Below are 19,331 nucleotides of genomic sequence, written 5' to 3' on the forward strand. Positions count from 1 at the left end.
ATCCTTTATTCCAAACTAGATGTGCCTGACAATATGGAACAATGACAATGCCAGTGACTAGCCTCTTGCACAATATCATCAACAATAATATATACAACGGAACGTTATTCTTTTTCGTTAAATAAAACCTATTTTGTATAAAATATGAGACTTTTCCATTGAGAAAATGGAAAACGGGAAAACATTGTATAAGACTGCATAACAATGCGTCTTTTACGGTTGTTCTACTTGTTTGTAGATATATAGACATAAACGTAGTAATATGGTATAGTGTTGTTGTCGTATCAGCCAACAAAAAGGAAATCGAAGTGTCTTTTATTGAACATTCGCACTACGAATTACTTTTAAGTGAAAAATAGTTGCGAGCACTCTATTCGATGATACTCGAGATTTTCATTTCTTATAAATGGATGCGAAGTGTAAATCAAAATATTGAGATTATTGATGGACTGCACTGTTTCGAAAAACCTTCCCGTAAATCTGGACCTCTGTATGTTAAGTGAGAGTCCAAAATAAAATTTAACAAACAAAAATCTCCCACTTACTAAACCATACCGACGCAGTACTTTCACGAATGATGCTGTATTAATAGATCCTTCGCAATTTGTGTAAATGCCATCACACAGTCATTGATTCCATTCAATGGGCAACTGTTCCAACCACTTCATTGTAATAATATTTTTTTTCTTTTTTATTATTTGTCACATTGAACGACACCATCGTTCAATGAAGTTGAGGAATAGACTACATACACAAGAATTTCCAGGTATTCACACCCCGTATTGCTCAGTGGATATCCTGTTTTTTGTCAGGTGTGATTTATATAATGCAGCCTTTGTGCGTTCCATACAATAATAAGGAAAATAGTCATGCATTGTCATTATTTGTTACCATTGCTTTTGAGGTAGTTTTGTTGCTTTGGTAAATTGGTCACACAAAATTTGTGACAAAAACCTTCTCGCTTTTCTGCAACAAAACAATGTTTACGAAAGCAGAGACAGAAAAAAAGATTTCGTTCAATTGTCCATTTTTCACAATTCATCCCTGTTTATATAACGTGAGTCCATATATTGGAATCGTTCCAGTTCTAACATAGGAAACCATAATCTCCAAAAAAAAAGGAAAAACTTGATTTACATGCTCCGCTATCGGAAAGTTTAATCGAATCCATTCACAACATTTCTCCAATTACAATCATCACCCGGTGAAAAGAAAATTTTAAATTAATCCTTTGGGATGCGATGCCATCGAAATCATTATAATACCACACTTTATAAACCGCATCGAACTTTATAAAAGAAAAAGTTTTTCACCTGGCTTCGATCTCATTTAAAGTCAAGTGTATTTAAACATGACACTTCGACATGATAATAACGGGAATGAAAAAAAAAAATCAAATGAAGAAAGTTAAGTATCGCGAATTGTTGGAACATAAATCAACCGTTTTCAATTTAGATTTACGAAAATCATTTTCCACTTCTTTTTCTTTCGCTTTTCGCTAAAGTATAAATATAATTGTTGGAATGCTTGGCACAGAATGTACTTAGAATTGCTTTATGTTCTGGAACTAGTGTAAACTCTTCCTCGCAATACTATTTGACTGTTTTGAAAGATATTACATTGGGACAACCCTTTATGTGGTTACGAAGTCTTCCAAGACAACAGTGGAGTGCTTTATATTGTGTGTCGTATTCAGTCCCTCTCTATAACAATTTTATTTTAAATTTTTGAGGAATCAATCCACATAATAGATCCCCTCGCTTTCAAAATTGCCAATTTCAAAAAGTTTTCGGGCTGTAAATGAGCTTTCTGGGGATACAGGTTTAACCTATTTTGATGACACTGAGATGAAATAAGGAATTATCACATTTTTGTTTTTGACCAGATCTAAATATTCTGACAGCTGAGGGTGTTGTTTGAACTTTCTCAATTTTTTGCTACTCCAAACGAACACGATTTCATCCACAGAGCTCGGTTTTCATACAAATATTGATATATTGATTTATCTATGGATAAAATTTGACAGTAATTTGACAATTCGGATGTACTTGGAACAGACCTATCGAGGTTGTCAAGATAAATTTTTAATTTTAATGGGTTTTGATTGTTTCTATTGAGGTAGACTCTGCCTGACAGAGTAAAGTAAACCAGGCAGGAGTGCTTGATTTGACTAGGGACCAGAACTATCTTGTAGGCTCATATTTTGCGAATAAAACTAATTCAATTTACAATCCGTTTTCTTTTGAGTTCATTTTCATACAGTGTTTTAGGTCCCTTATTTGACGTTTCCGTGTTTCCATCGATGAAATAAAAGTTAAGATTGTCCTTCGCACGTTCCATTTTGAATCAGAGAGATGCTAATATGAAGACTGGGTCGTTTTGACGGACAGAGGGAATATGGCGAATGATTTTGAATTGGACCGAGAGCGAATGCATTAAATTCTCTCTAAAAAAAACATCTGTCATTCGACATATTCTCTCAAAACATGAAGTCTCAGTCGTCATTTTAACATCCCTCTGTTTTGGAGGACCAAAAACGTTCATTCATTCATCATTTACTTTCCCATTATGCCAGGGTAATCCTTCTACAGAAACGTTACATTATCTCACTAGATGGAGAACAACAAAGTTTTCTCTCACTTTTATTTCCCACTTTTTCATCCAAGTTCTGTCCTGTCAATCTTATTTCCCACGTCACTGCAGTGAAGTTGGTTCACAAAAAAAGAAGAGCGCTGACATAATGAGTAATTTTATGACGAAGTAAGTGTGAATTAAGGTGTTTAGGTAAGGTAAATCAATTTATCGCCGCAAGGCTTCCTATGACTTTCAAAAAAGAGTTCGGTCCCGGTGCCGGACGTTCTATTGTAGCAAATTAATCAAATTACAAAGAAGCTAGTTGTGAACTATCCGAAGTGAGATTATAAACCATCAGTTTTCCTTCGATGAATATATATATCTGACGAATATAAAATCTGATGTCTGACGAATGTAAAATCTGATTCTGAAAATCCGTACAAAAGCTGTAGTGGTCGTTCTACTTAAAAAACAAAATTAAAAGCCATTAATAATACCTCACTTTTCACGGAATAAAATGAAATGGAAAAATTCACTGGTCATCCCTTATAAAAGCATTATTCAAATAACGAATGGGCGATGAACCTTAGAATCTTAAACGATCATAATTCATTCCGTTTGAGTTAATGCGTTTATATGGAGAATTCTTTTTTTTTTGCACGTAAATGTAACTCTCACATTTCCCCAAAAGTAAAATCACTCTGGAATAATTCCCACACAATTTACATCAAATCTAACCTAGCCATCGACAGAATGGAATAAAAGAGTGAATTACAATTTATATTCTTTAAAAAAAATTATTGAAAGTAAAATTTCGAAAAGAATAAAATGAAATTTTCTCTAAATAAATGATGTTTTTTGTTGTAAAATGTGTTTTGCATAATTTCCTTTCAAAATCGTATATGTAACAGTGGGTGTAAATATTTGCAACGTTCGACAAGAAAATCGTGAAAAAAATGTATATATCGGAAGAAAGGGAACAACAACAACGACGAAAAAAAACTCTCAATTCTTTTGGGATTTTAATTCAATACTTGTTTGTTTGATTTCTCATTCTATCGAAATCGAATTTTTGAAGAAGGCTGATGGTTGTGCAAACAAAGTACATCTATACAATACTTGGTGGCGTATAGAGAAAACCAACAAATATTTTTTTTCTTCCCAATCTTTTATGCAAATGCCATAATATTTTAAAAACTTTTGTTGAATGCTGGTGACTTTTACTTAAATCGAATTTTCTACTCATTCCAACATCGCATAAGACATTAAATCGATTTGGTTTTTGTGGTAAAATGTTGAATGAAAGTTACTTTTCAGGGAAATGAAAAAAGTATACATGCGAAGAGATAAACAATTTTATCGGAGCAAGAATCTGCAAGTTGAAATTGCGTCGATTTCAAGAAGTTTTCACAATTCTGTAGATAAGAAAGAACATTGGACCAATGGGGTATATTATGTACCAATGAACTCCAACTCACAGCAATAGACTTTATAGCAATTGAATATGCTCGCACAATTTCGAATCTGTATAGTAAATAGTACACCTACTTCGAGCGCTTGTAGCAGATACAGAAAAAAAATCAGGACAGACTCATCTATTATATAGGAACCAAAAATCATTACTTGTAGAGAAAATCGGTATCGCTCAATTTGTTCCAAAATCAATTTATTTTTGCCAAATTAATTTCGACATCAAATAGATGCCATCATCAGTGGCTGAAAACATTAATTTCATGAGGACCTAATCATAATACAACATATAGCAACACACATACCACGAATGTTTATATAATAAGTTTAGACACGCATTAAAAAGTGTGCTTCGTCATATGCGACTCCAATGCTAAACTAAAATACATAATTTCACATTAGAATAACAACTTAGCAAACTAATCACCGGTCAACTTACTAAAAACTTAAACATTGGTAGTCACAAACATCAAAAATCTTTAAATTAATCAATGAAAGAAGTCTGTAACAACAGACATTCAACTAGACTGAGTGTATCTAACTAATCGTAAAAAACACAAATTCGTGTAAAAAAGCAATAGCACACAGTGCAAATTTCACCAGAATTTCAGATAATGTTGTTTTATCTCCTGCAAGCTGATATTTCATACATTACGCGTTTCTGCATATAAACACAAACACATACATAACCACAGCCTATACGATCGGATAATTCACACATAACCCACCTAGGGTAAATTTACTTTCCATCTACATATTTGAAAAAAAAAGCGCCGAACGGCGGAAGCGAACACGGGACCAGCAGCATATCAACCAAACATGCTGACCACTACGCCAACAAATCACATAACGCGATGCAATTGGTGTCGGTAGTGGTTCGTTAGTCACTTCTACATCGATCAAATAATCAGAGTAGTCGGAATGATGTGATTTGAACGAAATGTTGAGGTGGATAGTATATGTGTGTGAGTAAGTAAATAAAGGATTCTCTGTATGATGTTTTTTTTTTTGTTGTGAATGCGTTTTAAAACAACATGCTTAATTAATTAATTTTAAATCCAAATTTTTGTGGTTATTTCGCTAATGTATGAAATATCAGCTTGCAGGAGATAAAACATTGTTCTACCTTGGTGTATATTTCTCGAATCACTTCTTATGTACAATTGTATATACACTCGCTGGCGCTCGTTATATACAATTGTACATACGAAGTTATTCTCGAAATATACACCAAGGTAGAAAATGTACTAGTACGTCGACGGCAAGAATATGCAATCAGTCTGTTTGTTGAGACAATTCGGTGTCTTTTTTATCGCAATCATTTCTAGAATGTCTCTCTTCTTTTGATTACTTTCTCGATAGACAATTTTAACATCTTCCCATAGCGGCGTGTGACCAGTAGAAATTGCATGATCACATAATGCGCTATGTTCATTGTTACTGATGTCTATGTTATATTTATGCTGACCAGTTCTAGACTTCAAATACTGTAAAGTCTGGCCAACATATCTACATCCACAACTACATGGAATAGACAACATGTCACTGTTTCATCTTCGGTGTCGGATCTTTCAATTTACTGAAAACTGACTTCTTTAGGGTGTTGTCCCAAGAAGTCAAAAATCATTACACCTAAGCCTGAGAAAATTCGATCAGAAAAATGGAAGAATCTAACCTTTAAAGCTTTGACGCTTTATTGTAATAACTTATGCTTTTTTTTGGTCACACGAACACTAAAAGTCTTGTTTCGTGATGCAATAATATTTTTTGTTTCGACAAAAATACAGAATCCAATGCGACATAAGTGACGCACTCATTCATACTAAAAAGTCTGAAGTACTAGATTGAGTGCTTTAATTGGTTTAATTCACATCAGTGTAGGACATTTCATGAAAAACGTCAAACATTTGATTGATCAGCGCATAATTTTTGATACTCATCGGACATTTATCAAAAGCTCTGCGTTTGTTTATCAGCTGGCATTTAAAAATGCTCAGAAAACCTTTGTTAAAATTTCAAACTCTAATATGACCAGATGTCCAGTTAAAGACAATGTGGTAGAAGGTAAGGTAAGAGAGTATGATCTTCTTCTTGAGTTATTGCGACGGTATGCAAGTTTTGAACGCAGTCTTGTCAATAAGAATGTAGCAATGAGAAAAGACAGCCTGTCATTTCCCGCCACTCGTTAAGATTTAACATCTACTGCACCAGAATAACATTATTGCTAAAAGGTCATCTTATTTTTGTGTTTTAACATTTTAGATTCATGTTCCCAACAATTCGTTCTACTGAAATCTATGTGATCAAATATTCAGATATAAATCCAATCTTAAGGTTGAGACAATTTTTATTCCAATTCATTGTTTAATGGATATAACAAAATTACGTGTAATAAAAGTGGAAAATATTGCTATTTAATGATAAATTCCTAATACGTATCATTCACGGAACATCATAATGAACTGAGAAACTTATTAATCGTATTATCATCCGCATTAAGTGGCTTATGACTATACAAGAAATTAACTGATAATTTATTGGATAGTTTCCGATTGTATAGAACGCATTATGCTCCATCGACAGTAAATGATTCACATTCTATGTTGTGTTCAGCGACTATAAACGAGGAAAGTTATTGAAAAAGAACCCCTAAAAGTAGCATGTGAATCATACGTTTCTTTTCTTAATAATAGATGCCAATGCCAGCCAGTATATTTATGGAACGACGCTGCAATCTCTAATGTTGCGTAGTGATGTGATCATCTTTATATCATTGTTTCTGTGGTCATGACTACCCCGACAACTAAACAATACTATTCGCGGTTAGTTGAATTTTTATACCAACCATTTTGGTGTATCAGGGCTTAGGTAATGCATAGATTGGAATCAACAGTTGTGGGTTAGGGGATTTTAAGTTTATTTTTCAAACATGCAGTGAGAGCACAATGTTTTCTGGAAATCTTAGTTACCAAAGAAGTATGTTCCACCTCGCAGCATCCGAAACGCTATTGTTAGAATCAAAGTCTAATAGTTGTCGCTCTTTAACTCTTTATAACCTTGCATTGCATATGTTCTGAATAAAATTCGAAAATCAATAATTTTAAACTGAAATCCCTATTCCACACACGTTAAGTTTACTGCTATCAGAAATTACACATGCAACCCACAAATCTTTAATAATGGAGGGTGTGAGCTATATCCTGTGTATCTTTTGTGTGAAATACCCTGTTTTTAAAGCCTTTTCTGCTGTTGACAGATATTAAAAAAGAATATATTCACCTTCCTCGTCCGTTAACCACAAAATACTTCTAACATGTCACATTCGATTTTCGAAGCTTCCGAAAAACATAATGCCATGATGTACACATTTGCTTTTCATGCACTGTTCGTAAACGTTGATGTAAATACAATATTTTTACATAATATAACGGAGAACAGAGACTTTAAAACTCACTATTGTAACACTATTGGAATTGAAAATAAGGGATTTGTATGTCCACATTCATGCTTTGATAAATAATCGATGAGGGGTGACTATTACTATTACACGGGTCGACATTACACAACAAAACGTGTACATGATTTAACGATTCATGAATTCATGTAAAAAATGTAAGGTGCAGAGCTCTTCAGAAAGCATGTTCATCACGGGTTGTTTTTACTCAAAAACGTGAGATAAATTTAACTTTATTTTGCGGGCATCAAGTTTTTGAGTAAAGTGTCTTACCTGACAACAGAAGAAATGATAGAAATAGTACTTCCTGTGTGTTTACCGACCTCGGCTTCGCCTCGATCTTCGAATTTCACACAAGACATACCAATTTTCATCATTTGCACCATAATGTACTCTAACGACGATAAATTAAGTTTGACTAAACTCCCAAGATTGATTGTGTGATTCCATTCATGGGAATTCTAAAAACAAAACAAAAAATGAAAATCAACGCCAATGTTTTCACAGCCCCAGTGCTTTTTGAACAAACAAAAAAATTTGTGTAATAATTTAATCGTCAAACTATATAAAAAAGAGGAAAAATCCAAAATTGCCGAATTCAATTTGACAACCCGTAATTTGCTGTATACATTTAACACCTCAACTATATCATTATCGAACATTTATTTTATTTGTGTCATTGTTACCATTTACATATATTTATACTTCACATACCAAACATTTTGTGTATTGTCAATACAATGGGTACAATTCCAATTTACAATGCAATTGAAAGGTAATGTTTATACCGTCGACACTGTAATATGAATATACTCGTTTATGTTTGATGTTCTGACACTGTTAATTTTCAATGTGACTGTTTGGAATCAATGCACAGACGATACGTAAATGTTCAGGGTAATCATTCTGCACCTTCAACTAGGAACGAAAGGAAATTTATATCCTTCCTTACGTCTAAGTTGAGCACCCTTTGAGCACTAGTTAGCCATTTTTCAGACTAGCTATCCTTATACCGGTTTCAAACCGGCGGTTTGACACGGAACGAAAACATACTTATTTTACTTTTCTGGCGCTACAGCCACTTGTGGGCCTTGCCCTTTTCGAGAATCCGGCGTGTCCGGTCGTTTGCTGCACTTTGCCAACCTCTTGTTCCAACAACTTAAGGCACCGCAAAATAAAGTTAAATTTATCTCACGTTTTTGAGTAAAAAAAACCGTGATGAGCATGCTTTGTGAATACAAACTTTACTTACTTTTTTTACATGAATTGATGAATCGTTAAATCATGTACACGTTTTGTTGAATTGTCGTCCCGTGTAATAGTAACCCCTCATTGAATATCGATAAAAGTATGAAAGTGGACATAAATCCCTTATTTTCAATTCCAATAGTGACGCCATCGATCCATCGCATTCTGGGGCGTCCTACTCCTCTTCGCCCTTCTGGACGGAACGGAAACATTCTGCGGAAAATGCAGAAACTCAGTGAACGTCCCAGTGAATTCTGAATTTATATCAAAATTGGAAAAGCTCATGAAAGCCGATTTTGAGACATGCAGGTGATCGATATGATAAATCCTGATTTTCTGTTATGGGCGTTTTTTTTTAACAAAATCTAGGGGCTGCCTTCTCGGGTTTTAAAGCTTAGGACTAGGACGGCATTCGGGAGCACGTTGGTGTTATGGTAAAAACTATCTCAATTTGGAAGAGGCAATGCTCTCTCTAGCAAACAAACTCTCAGCTCCCTGTGTCAAATTCACACCTTATTTCTTTGTATTCTATAAACACTATTCTACATTTTGACTGACTACGCTGTAATGTACATGTAAATTCCAAAGGCTGCTTGATTCTTTCACCACCTTTATCGAAGTAGTTTGGTTGCTAGAGAGGGTATTGGAAGAGGTCATCCACATTGTAATTATTAGATCTTTGACTAAATTGCATGTTTTCGTTTTGACACAAGTCGCCGATAAGCTTATGGACCATGTAATTCTTACGAACAAATTTTGAAAATTTTACATGAGTTTAACACACATAGTTACACTTGATACATAGCATGGGTGCCGATTAGCAACAGCGCCACCTATCGAGTATAACTTTATGGTTTAACATATTTCTTCCTTGAGGTCAAACTTCTAATTCGCAGAATTTTATTCTCTATCATTTTAACAGTGTAAAAATTGAATTTTAATAATTCATTCCACAAATTGAACCACAGCGATAATGACTATGTTTTTATATCGTGCACAATGCATTGGGTGGTTCGAATTCCATACAAGCAAGGTTTCTTATTCTATGTGTTAGGCTTGGAACGTTTTTTTTTTTATTATTATTATTATTTCCATCGTTTCACTCGATATATGGTAAAAGTGACGTGTATACATGGTGTCAAAAGCAATCGCAAAATTGACGCCCACTTCCCATGCCAATACAATACGCTGTATTGTTGTTAACAATGCATATTCCAATTGGTTCCTTTTGCTAAATATTAATTTAAGAACAGGCATGGGCATTTTCGTTTTTTTTTTTAAATAACTATTTCAGTTAAAGCATGAGATTAAAGTCTGAGAAAAATGAAACGAGTCAGTTGGACTGCAGCTATTCTTGGTCAAGCGAAGGCCAACCGACGTGTAGATTTTAATTTTAAGTCACCTGTAAAATGTGTTATAAACAGACCCGAGTGAAACATTTCACCCTAAGTCCGCTCTGTAAAATTAAGTAAAGATATTTTCAAGAATTCGTACTGAAACATCATAGTAAAATTAGATTAGAAAGTGTTTGACCCTGACTGAGATCACTTGTATAGCAAAATGTGGGTTACAACTAATGAAGTAAAAGATTTTGGATCAATATGTTGAAAATAATTTGATCAAAAGAAGTGACAGATTCGGATAAAAGAGGTTGAGTGTACTTTGCTCCCACTTCATTATATCGTTTTTCCAAACTCATATCGCGTAGCAAATATTGGTCCTATCGAAAAACTAACTACTGTTCAGAAGTTCTGAGATCATGCGCTATACGCTTACACTTTATTTGACTAAAATCCTCCGAGAAAAATTTAATATTTTTTGTCTTGATATTACTAACACTGGATCTGTTGTAACGACATATATATTCGCGACATAGCGAACCGTTTTTCTATGGATAAGGTAAAAGAATAGTAGACGGTGAAAAATGACTACCGTAGTACCATTCCAGATGCTGTTCCAGCAGAGCCATCACAAAGAAGGAAAAAATCTGCATTTTGGCCAGGCGCGCCGACTTTTGTTTTGGGTGTAGGGTGCTAATGCTCCAAGAAAAATTTTCATTGCAAAGCCTCTTCGAAAGCGCAGAACGATGGTCAGTTAAAATTTCAACAGACACAGATGTTCCTGTTACGGCATACCGTCGCATCAATAATAGCACCGAGTATTCTGAATATCAAAAGCCGATAAATGAGTGAGATAAAATTGAATACTGTAGCGCCGCAGGCGAATTTTTTACAATGGAAATATAGAACTTTTCCTACACGGAGAACGGTGACAAAAATTTTAATCTCATACAATGATGACATTAAGATGTCACCAGACCTATTCCAATTTATTTGAGCTAGCGATTTTATATCCGTTCTTTGTAGGACAAATTGTTGGGATGATAAAGATAAAGATTAACAAAATCTTAGATTTTCTTCTAGAGCTCTTGAAGCGATTTTGCTAACATATACCATACCGTGTAGCAAATGATCACTTTTCCATTTACTAGTTCGTCACGATATGAACTACAAGCATTAAATGGACCAACCCGCCAAAAAGTAAATTCGAAAATCTGCGAGTCTGAGTATACTTTCCCTAATTCTTAAATTGAACACCCATCACTCGATTTTATGTTTGTTTTCCTTCCGATCCTTAATCTATAGAAAAGATAATGAAGAGAAAAATGGGACTGGCTGAGTTTTCGCGTGCCATCGCCTAGGTCTGATTTTCTATGTGGCTGAAGTTAGCACAAACAAGATTTTTTACAATCTCGAGCTAACACAATATCACAAAGGATGAAATTGTTTTATCTTTTCCAGAAATGACCTAAAGTTATTTTGAGTTATACAATGTGTTCATCTTTAAAAAGCACAATTTTAGAGTTATCAGAGTTTTAAAAGTCATCGATGTTCCCATTCAATTAAGTTCTTTCCAGTCTATGATACTTTTTCGTGAAATTTGAATTAGCTAAACGATTTTCAAATTTTGTGCCAAAATATTAAAACCTGGAACCACTTAATTGACTGATAACATCGATGAATTTTTAAACTCTAGAAAAACTCAAATATGTTCCGAACTCAAAAAGAACCCACTGTATTGCTGAGAAATTTTTAAGTCTGTTTCGTAGTTTTAGGCCACTAGAAACGTTCCTGGGTGTGGGGTCTGTTTGTGATAACAAAAATCAACTACTCTTATATTTTTCCTCGTATTTTGCCATTTCGATGCTGAGATTTTCGGATTCATCCACTTATGCTGTGTTCTATAACTTAACTTAAATGGAAATCTCAATGGAAAAGGAGTGAAGAATCATGTTCCCGATTAATGAAAGTAAAACCATTTTTTATAATGTTACGGCCGTGCAACAGGCATTTCAGTCACCAGTCTTAATGTGAATAAAGTTTTCACTGAAATTACGTCAGGAATGGTGACTCAAATGCTTTTTTAGTTTGGCTTTTTTTCATGAATCGGGAGCATAATCGCTCTTCTTCTCCTTTGACATCTTTAGATACTTTTTAGAAAAGTTATGGAACAAAGTGTAAGTGAATATCCCAAAAATCTCAGCATAGAAATATCGTATATTATGAAGCACTCAGCGGAAGCTATTGACTAGGCCCGTAGTTTACATCTTCAAGTTCACGTTGGCATGAAAATATGAAGAAAAATAATAGACTGATTGTTACCGCAAAACATTGCCAACATAATTCACTGAATGCTTCAATATGTACGAAACTTGTAACTCAACTAACTTGACCATAACCCATATAACCCACCTGCATATTCTAGGAGTTTTAGATTCTTAGATTTCAGCAGTTAGGGCCGACCCGTACTGATCGATGCGCACAGATCAGTGGATCCTTTGTACTACCCTGTCATCATTAAAATCTCGAAGCCCACTCTTGGACCTCATCTCCTAGCCCTTAAACGCATTAATCACAGCACTGGTCATAAACAATCACAGAGTATGTAACTCACACTCAGAGTCCGCTCGTTATTGACTTAGTCTAGGCTCTCATTTCGCAAGCCTAGCCTGTCCGGGCGTTCAATCCAGGTTTAGTCGTTTTTCTATAGAATCCTTTAGTCGTATCCTTTAGATTCATAAATGTGTACGGCTTTCCTGTGGGTTTCCGACCTCATCGCTAGCCTCATACCATAGCCAGCAGTCGACTTAACCTCGCTACGCACCCAACAAATTCTGGTGTTGGGTGCTTCAGCACCCAACGCTACCTAGAAGTCGGCGCGCCTGATTTTGGCACCAATTTTTTTCTAAGGCTTCTTTAGGCTTGTAGCACAAAAGTACTGGGTTCATTTATATGTGGAACGATAGTGGGTGAGGCCAGCTATAACACCTCATACTCAGTTCCGTGGAACATCGAAGCTGCAGGGAAGTTGGACTCTCCGAACATCTACAATATTTTTAGTCAGTAGCTCTCGTGGATGTACTCGCACCAGCGTATACTCTACCTATAGGTCTTTCCAAGGCCCGACATTCGTACAACATTACATCAATTTAAAATAATTTTATCTTGAGTTATTGCCGAAAAGCTGTTTTCGGTACCCTCTGACATGTCTTTACTTGAAAAAGTGAAAGATACGTGTTTGCTAGAATTGAAAGACGAATCCAACGAGCTATCACTCATTAAAATCGGAGACCGCTTGTTCCCAAAGTTAATAAAATCACCTGACGTTTTGGCGATGTGACTCATAATAACGTATAAGTTTATGGACTCTAGATAAATAATAATGACGACGATAAGGATCTAAATTTTTTTTTACAGAAGCGTTCCTGTTACATTTTGTCAAAGGAAAATACAATAGTGGTACTTGCGGGTGTTGGATATCACTTGATAATAACTTATGTTGAGTGAATGAACATAGTAATCTAATTGAATTAGTAAATCTAGTAACCTTAGTTAAGGACTAAAATCATATAAATACGGTGTATTTGCTATAATAAATTCAGTCTATTTCGAGACGACAAACTGGTCGTTTTATTTTAGATTCCGGATTGGAATCCGTGAAATTCCAACAGATTATGGGCCCAGGCACATTAAACTGTGGCAATTAATCTACAGCGCCAGTTTGCACTGGAAGGGGTGTCAATAACACTCGCTGTACGATTGAATTGTGTTGTGTGCTCTGTGGAAAGTTGAGGGGCCGGTGGCGGAGTATTCCAAGTATGGCGATTGGTATGGCATCGTTTCGTCTGAGGAGGTGGTCACTGGCAGACAATGGTTGCATGAGGTCAATGAGAGGTAGCCGATGGTCTCAACAGTGAATTCATTTGGTGGCAAGATGCGGTATTGACTGTGTATGGGCATAGCGGTAAAGCAAGCGGCAGTGTGGTCGTTGGCACATACAAGTCAATGGATTTCTTAATGATTGGAGGTTGTTGAAGACATACGGTAGCGAGAATATCATTGGATATCATTGGTGGCAACAGCGAATTTGAGTAGGAGAACTGCGAGAAAAATTAAGTGGATCCATAAGTTATTATCAATTGAGGGGTAGTGTTGGATATCACTTGATAATAACTTATGTTGAGTGAATGAACATAGTAATCTAATTGAATTAGTAAATCTAGTAACCTTAGTTAAGGACTAAAATCATATAAATACGGTGTATTTGCTATAATAAATTCAGTCTATTTCGAGACGACAAACTGGTCGTTTTATTTTAGATTCCGGATTGGAATCCGTGAAATTCCAACAGCGGGAACCATACTAACAATTTAACTTTGATAACTGGTCGGTTCATGCAATGTTGAACCTTTCAATTATGTAAGGGTTGAAACAGTCTATCGGAAATATTTGTCTTTGAAACAAATTTGTTGCAAACATTTAGCCAAGGTAAATATAGTGAGGAGGTAATGCCATTCAGACGCGCAGCGTAGCACATAAGTTCGATGCCAATGACATCTTTTTTAAAAATGGTTGACTACGATTTTATGAACGGGATGGCCTGTAGAGGCGCCACATTATTTTTCATAGTACTTCATTCTGTGTGGCTTATTTTCATGTGAACCAACTTCACATTTGTCATTACAGAACAAATGTCACCATATGAAGTTGGTTCACATGAAAATAAGCGCAGTGACAGCAGTAATTTTATGACAGAATGTACTAAAATATGGTAAAACTCTGTTACATTTCTTCTTAGTTTCTAGACATCATTCTTCTATCGACAGCCAAGGCAAATGTATATAATTACATCCAAGTAACGACGTCTTATATTGAAAAATGAATGTTTAAACGAATGAAGTAGAAGATTTTGTTTCAATCGTTTTCAAATATTGCGATTATAATAAGTACCAGACTACATGATTATTCAAGTGATATGCTTTGATGCTGTCCTTCATTCAGCAATGATTAGCGTGAGGCAATGATTCCTCGTTTCTTTTATATTTTACTGATCCTTAAGCTACTTTTCAACTCTTTCTCAAAGAGTGATTGCTACATAAAGTTCGGTGGGAGCATATTTTAATTTGTCGTTGGTATCTCAGCACTGTGTCTAACCTTAAATAATTCCTGGTTAAAATTGATTGAATCATAAACGGCTCGATCGTCCAATTACATAATAATGAACACCTTATAATTCCAAAACAAAAAATCTATTTGCAAACAAAGTGTACCAAGTTGTTTCTGTTTGTTACCTCTATATTCCCCTCATTCAACAAAAAACCTCGCAGCACAATATCGTATTCGTGCATTATATATCTTACTGTTATCCGAAAAAAAAGCGAAATAAAAATGAAAAGAATACTAGAATGTATTTTCCGAATATAATACCAATCTCCACAATGAGCATACTAAACTTATACTTCCATGTACAATGGCATACAATTGAACAATATCGACGGTCCCATATATTATCCCTACTATTTTCCTCCGGTTACCCCACATACACATTTAACATACATACAGTGCACGCCGGGGCGTATAGCGACAGGGAGGCGTGGTCTACGCAGTGTACCTTCCCCGAACACAACAGGAAAAAAAGCCACATTTTACAAGAACAAAGTCAAAGGTAAATGAAAAAAGAAATTCGATTATTTAGTATAAGAGAATCTGTCGAACAGTGAACATCGTTTAGGTCGAACAAAGAATAAAATAGTTTCAGTTCCATCATTTGTGTTCGTTATTCATTGAGATTTTTTTGAACTTTGTCGTCAATGAGCAATTCGTATCGTATGAATTAACTCTGACTAACAGTACGCAATTACAGCAAAATAATAACACTCCGTTGAAAAAACAGTGACTAAGTGAAAGTGAATATAGATAAAAATGACGATGGCATCACATCATTATGGATTTGCGCTGCCGGCAGGATTACAAATGCCGTCACATCACAACGACTATTCAACACAGTCACCACAAAATTCTAGTGATAATTTGAATTTAATTAAACGCGAACATTCATTCACATCCGTATCGAGTATGTCCTCCCAATCATCACCCGGCTCTCAAATGTCGCCGTCAGATGGTCACATTAAACGTCCAATGAACGCATTTATGGTCTGGTCCCGAATCCAACGGCGCACAATTGCTAAAGACAATCCAAAAATGCACAATTCCGAAATATCGAAGCGGCTTGGGGGTGAATGGAAAATGTTAACCGAACAACAGAAGCGACCTTACATCGACGAAGCGAAACGATTGCGGGCACAACACATGAAAGAACATCCCGATTACAAATATCGTCCACGAAGGAAACCAAAAAATCCGCTAAGTGCAGGTGGCAATGGTATGCAAATGGGTCATGGCAAAGGACCCTTGGGCTCACCGTATTCATTCCCCCAATTGCCGCCATACTTTGCACCGTCACATCCACTAGATCAGTATTCAATGCCATTCTATGGAGCCGGTTTCGATCCCATGGCTCTGCAGAAATTCCACCAAAGTCAAGTGGGTCAACCATCTGCATTGGAAGCGCAAAAGGCATCACAATTGCCGCCAACATCGTTAAGTTCATTCTATCCGGGATTTTACAGTAGCATGACAGCACCATCACTATACGCAGCACATGCAGCTAGTGGCATTTACACATCATCAGCATCGTCAACGTCACCCGGTTCGAGTCCAGGTACCACAACGTCACCGATGGATTCGATTGACAATACCATCAGACGACCAGTGCCAGTTATATTTTGAAGTTCATGAGATTCGAATAATTAGAAATTTTATTGAAAAATTGTGAATAGAAAATTGGTTCGGAGGCAATGTTCTGATCGATTCATAGAATAGTAACACTTTGCACCTTCAGAGGAATGTAGTTTTTTTGTTCTCAGTTTGTTTCTCTTTATTTTTTTGTTGTTTAAATATTTGTGTAACGGAACTGTGTTTCAATTTCAATGCATTGAGGTCATAATGTAAAGTCTGAGAACCCAGCCATACATCATTCAAAGAACAGAAAGAAAAGAACCCCCCAAAAAAAATGATGAAACGGAAAGAAGAATCTATTTCTCTGAAGACAATAGGTCGCAAAGACTCTCGCTGTGGGGAATGATACAAAAACCGGATGTTACAAAAGAATTCCTAAAAGTAAAAAAACGAAGAAATGATTGGTATCGTGCGGTTCGAAAGACTTCCTTGTAATTTTAAGTTTTAATTGCTAATTTGTAAAATATTTTTTATTATTTCTGCTGACATAGACTGAATAATTTTTGTTATTTTTGTTGTTTTATTTGAATCGTTCGATACGATTTTATGTGAGTGAATTGATTCCTTTTTTTTTCGTTTAATTTATCGCAATTTGGTGCACAAAAATATTGAATGGATTCGGATCACAGGTAAAATTTAGTGATATTCAATCCATTCCAGTTCAATGCCCAAATCAAACGAAAATTGAAAATTAAGTTATTTATCACTGAAATATATTTGTACATAGTTAAAAGCTGATGAAATATAATTGTTACACTTAAGACATTCCGTTCGATAAAACGTATATTAATAGTTGTATTCTGTATAAATTGAGACCACATTTCTTTTAATTTATTTCCATTCTTTTTTCAGTTCATTTTCATATTATTTACGTTTTTAAGTCGATTGAGTCGATTTCAAATTGTACAAAGCTAAGTTAAAAAAAGAGTAAACTTGAGCAGATAATTTGTGAAAATTTCGTTTGATGTTTCTTTTAAAAATAAGAAGAAAAAAATGGTGTAGCCGTTGATATATATCGGTAAAATGAAAAATTGTGAATACGTTTGCATATATAAATTAAAAAAAAAAATCAAGTAAAAGAAATAAAATAATTAATTGTAATTTTTAAGGGAAATTTTTAAAAAGTATATTTGTATCAATTTAATGAACAAAATCTATAGCTTTACTGTAACACTTGTTTTTCGTAATTAAAAGGAGACAAGCAAAATACAAATAAATTGGTTAAAATTTATGAAAAACAAAATATTGAACTTTTCTTTACGAATTCGTCAAGCCACGTAGCAGATGTTCACTTTTCGGAAAGAAGAAGAAGGCCAATGACTCCCAGGAAATGGATGAACAACTTTTAGTTAGATAGGGACTCACTTTGGAACGAACTCCTCGCATAATATGATCAGATAAAGAAAGTATCGAATTTAGGGAGACACCTTAAGTGGTTGTAAAGTAGAATTACAACGCCACATTTGGTAAATATGGTATGTTCTACTTATGCAAATTATTAGTATTTTAGTAAGGTATTTGTAAACAGTAACAATTTTACCAAAACCTATTTTCGAGAAAATATTTTCTTCAAACTTCTAGAATTTTCTTGAAACTTCTTTAATTTTCTGGAAATTTCTCGAAAGCCAAAAAAATATGTTTTCAAAAACAGGGTGGGTTATACTCCAATTTTCATATACAAGCTTTTCAGCGATGAGGATAACAAAAGGTCGGTGGTTGATTTTGGTAATAAAGGGTGAAAAATTCAAAGTTGTGTCGATTTATGATTAGAATATAAATGGTAATAGTTTGGCTTCCACCACTTCCTCATTCGCATAATAATAAATGGTAATATTCGAGCGTTATTTGTGTTTAAATGAGCGTTATAAATAAATAGTTGTTCAATATTTTCGTCGAATTGATTAAATATTGGTAAAGTGATTTAATATATTTGTAAAAGTGAGAATTCCATTGGTGTGTTCAATATGTTTTCTTATTAGAATATTGGGACAGTCTAAGCCAGTAGATCACTTCTTAAAATTTTAGTAAATTTATAACAGTTTTCAGACCACTGCTTCTTCAGTTTTTATTAATCAACTCTTCGCTTCATTATCTCGTTTCTTCAAACCAATCGATTTGATTCGTGCTGATATTTCAAGTTCTTACCCTTTTTCTTATCGTGGTTACTGGTTAGGTAATGCGTCGGATAGACACAATTGATCAAAAATAGTACATTACTTTCTCGTTAGGACATTTTTTCTTGAAGGGTGGGGGAAGGTTGTATTTCGAGCCGAAGGCGAGGAATATATCCCACATGACACAACAAACAATGTCCTAATGAGACAGTTCGGTGCCTTGTTGTCTTGCGGCCAAAAAATGCGAAAAACTGGTTTTTGTTTACAGGAAGTGACAGATTCGATAATTGTGGTATTGTTCTGCTTGTCGTATGCCAAAACCGTGAGAAAATT

At 35.0% G+C, this 19,331-nt stretch overlaps 1 protein-coding gene and 1 long non-coding RNA gene across 2 annotated transcripts; one reads left to right on the plus strand and one right to left on the minus strand.

Annotated features, from left to right (window-relative positions):
- Positions 1-4,193: 4,193 nt before the first annotated feature.
- Positions 4,194-5,570, minus strand: LOC119066803. Its single transcript, XR_005085792.1, has 2 exons — positions 5,299-5,570; positions 4,194-4,670 (listed from the first exon to the last, which is right to left on the minus strand). It is a non-coding gene; the product is annotated as an uncharacterized LOC119066803 (long non-coding RNA).
- A 10,203-nt stretch (positions 5,571-15,773) lies between these two features.
- On the plus strand, positions 15,774-18,122 carry LOC119066784 (SOX domain-containing protein dichaete). Its single transcript, XM_037169446.1, has one exon. It carries the CDS (start codon positions 16,009-16,011, stop codon positions 16,873-16,875), a length of 867 nt encoding a protein of 288 aa, XP_037025341.1. The 5' UTR covers positions 15,774-16,008; the 3' UTR covers positions 16,876-18,122.
- Positions 18,123-19,331: the final 1,209 nt, after the last annotated feature.

This window comes from Bradysia coprophila, chromosome IV (genome assembly GCF_014529535.1).
Source record: "Bradysia coprophila strain Holo2 chromosome IV, BU_Bcop_v1, whole genome shotgun sequence".
Taxonomy (NCBI): domain Eukaryota; kingdom Metazoa; phylum Arthropoda; class Insecta; order Diptera; family Sciaridae; genus Bradysia; species Bradysia coprophila.

Excerpts from the sequence above, each read along its gene's own strand:
- LOC119066784 (XM_037169446.1), top strand. The coding sequence starts at position 16,009 with ATGACGATGGCATCACATCATTATGGATTTGCGCTGCCGGCAGGATTA.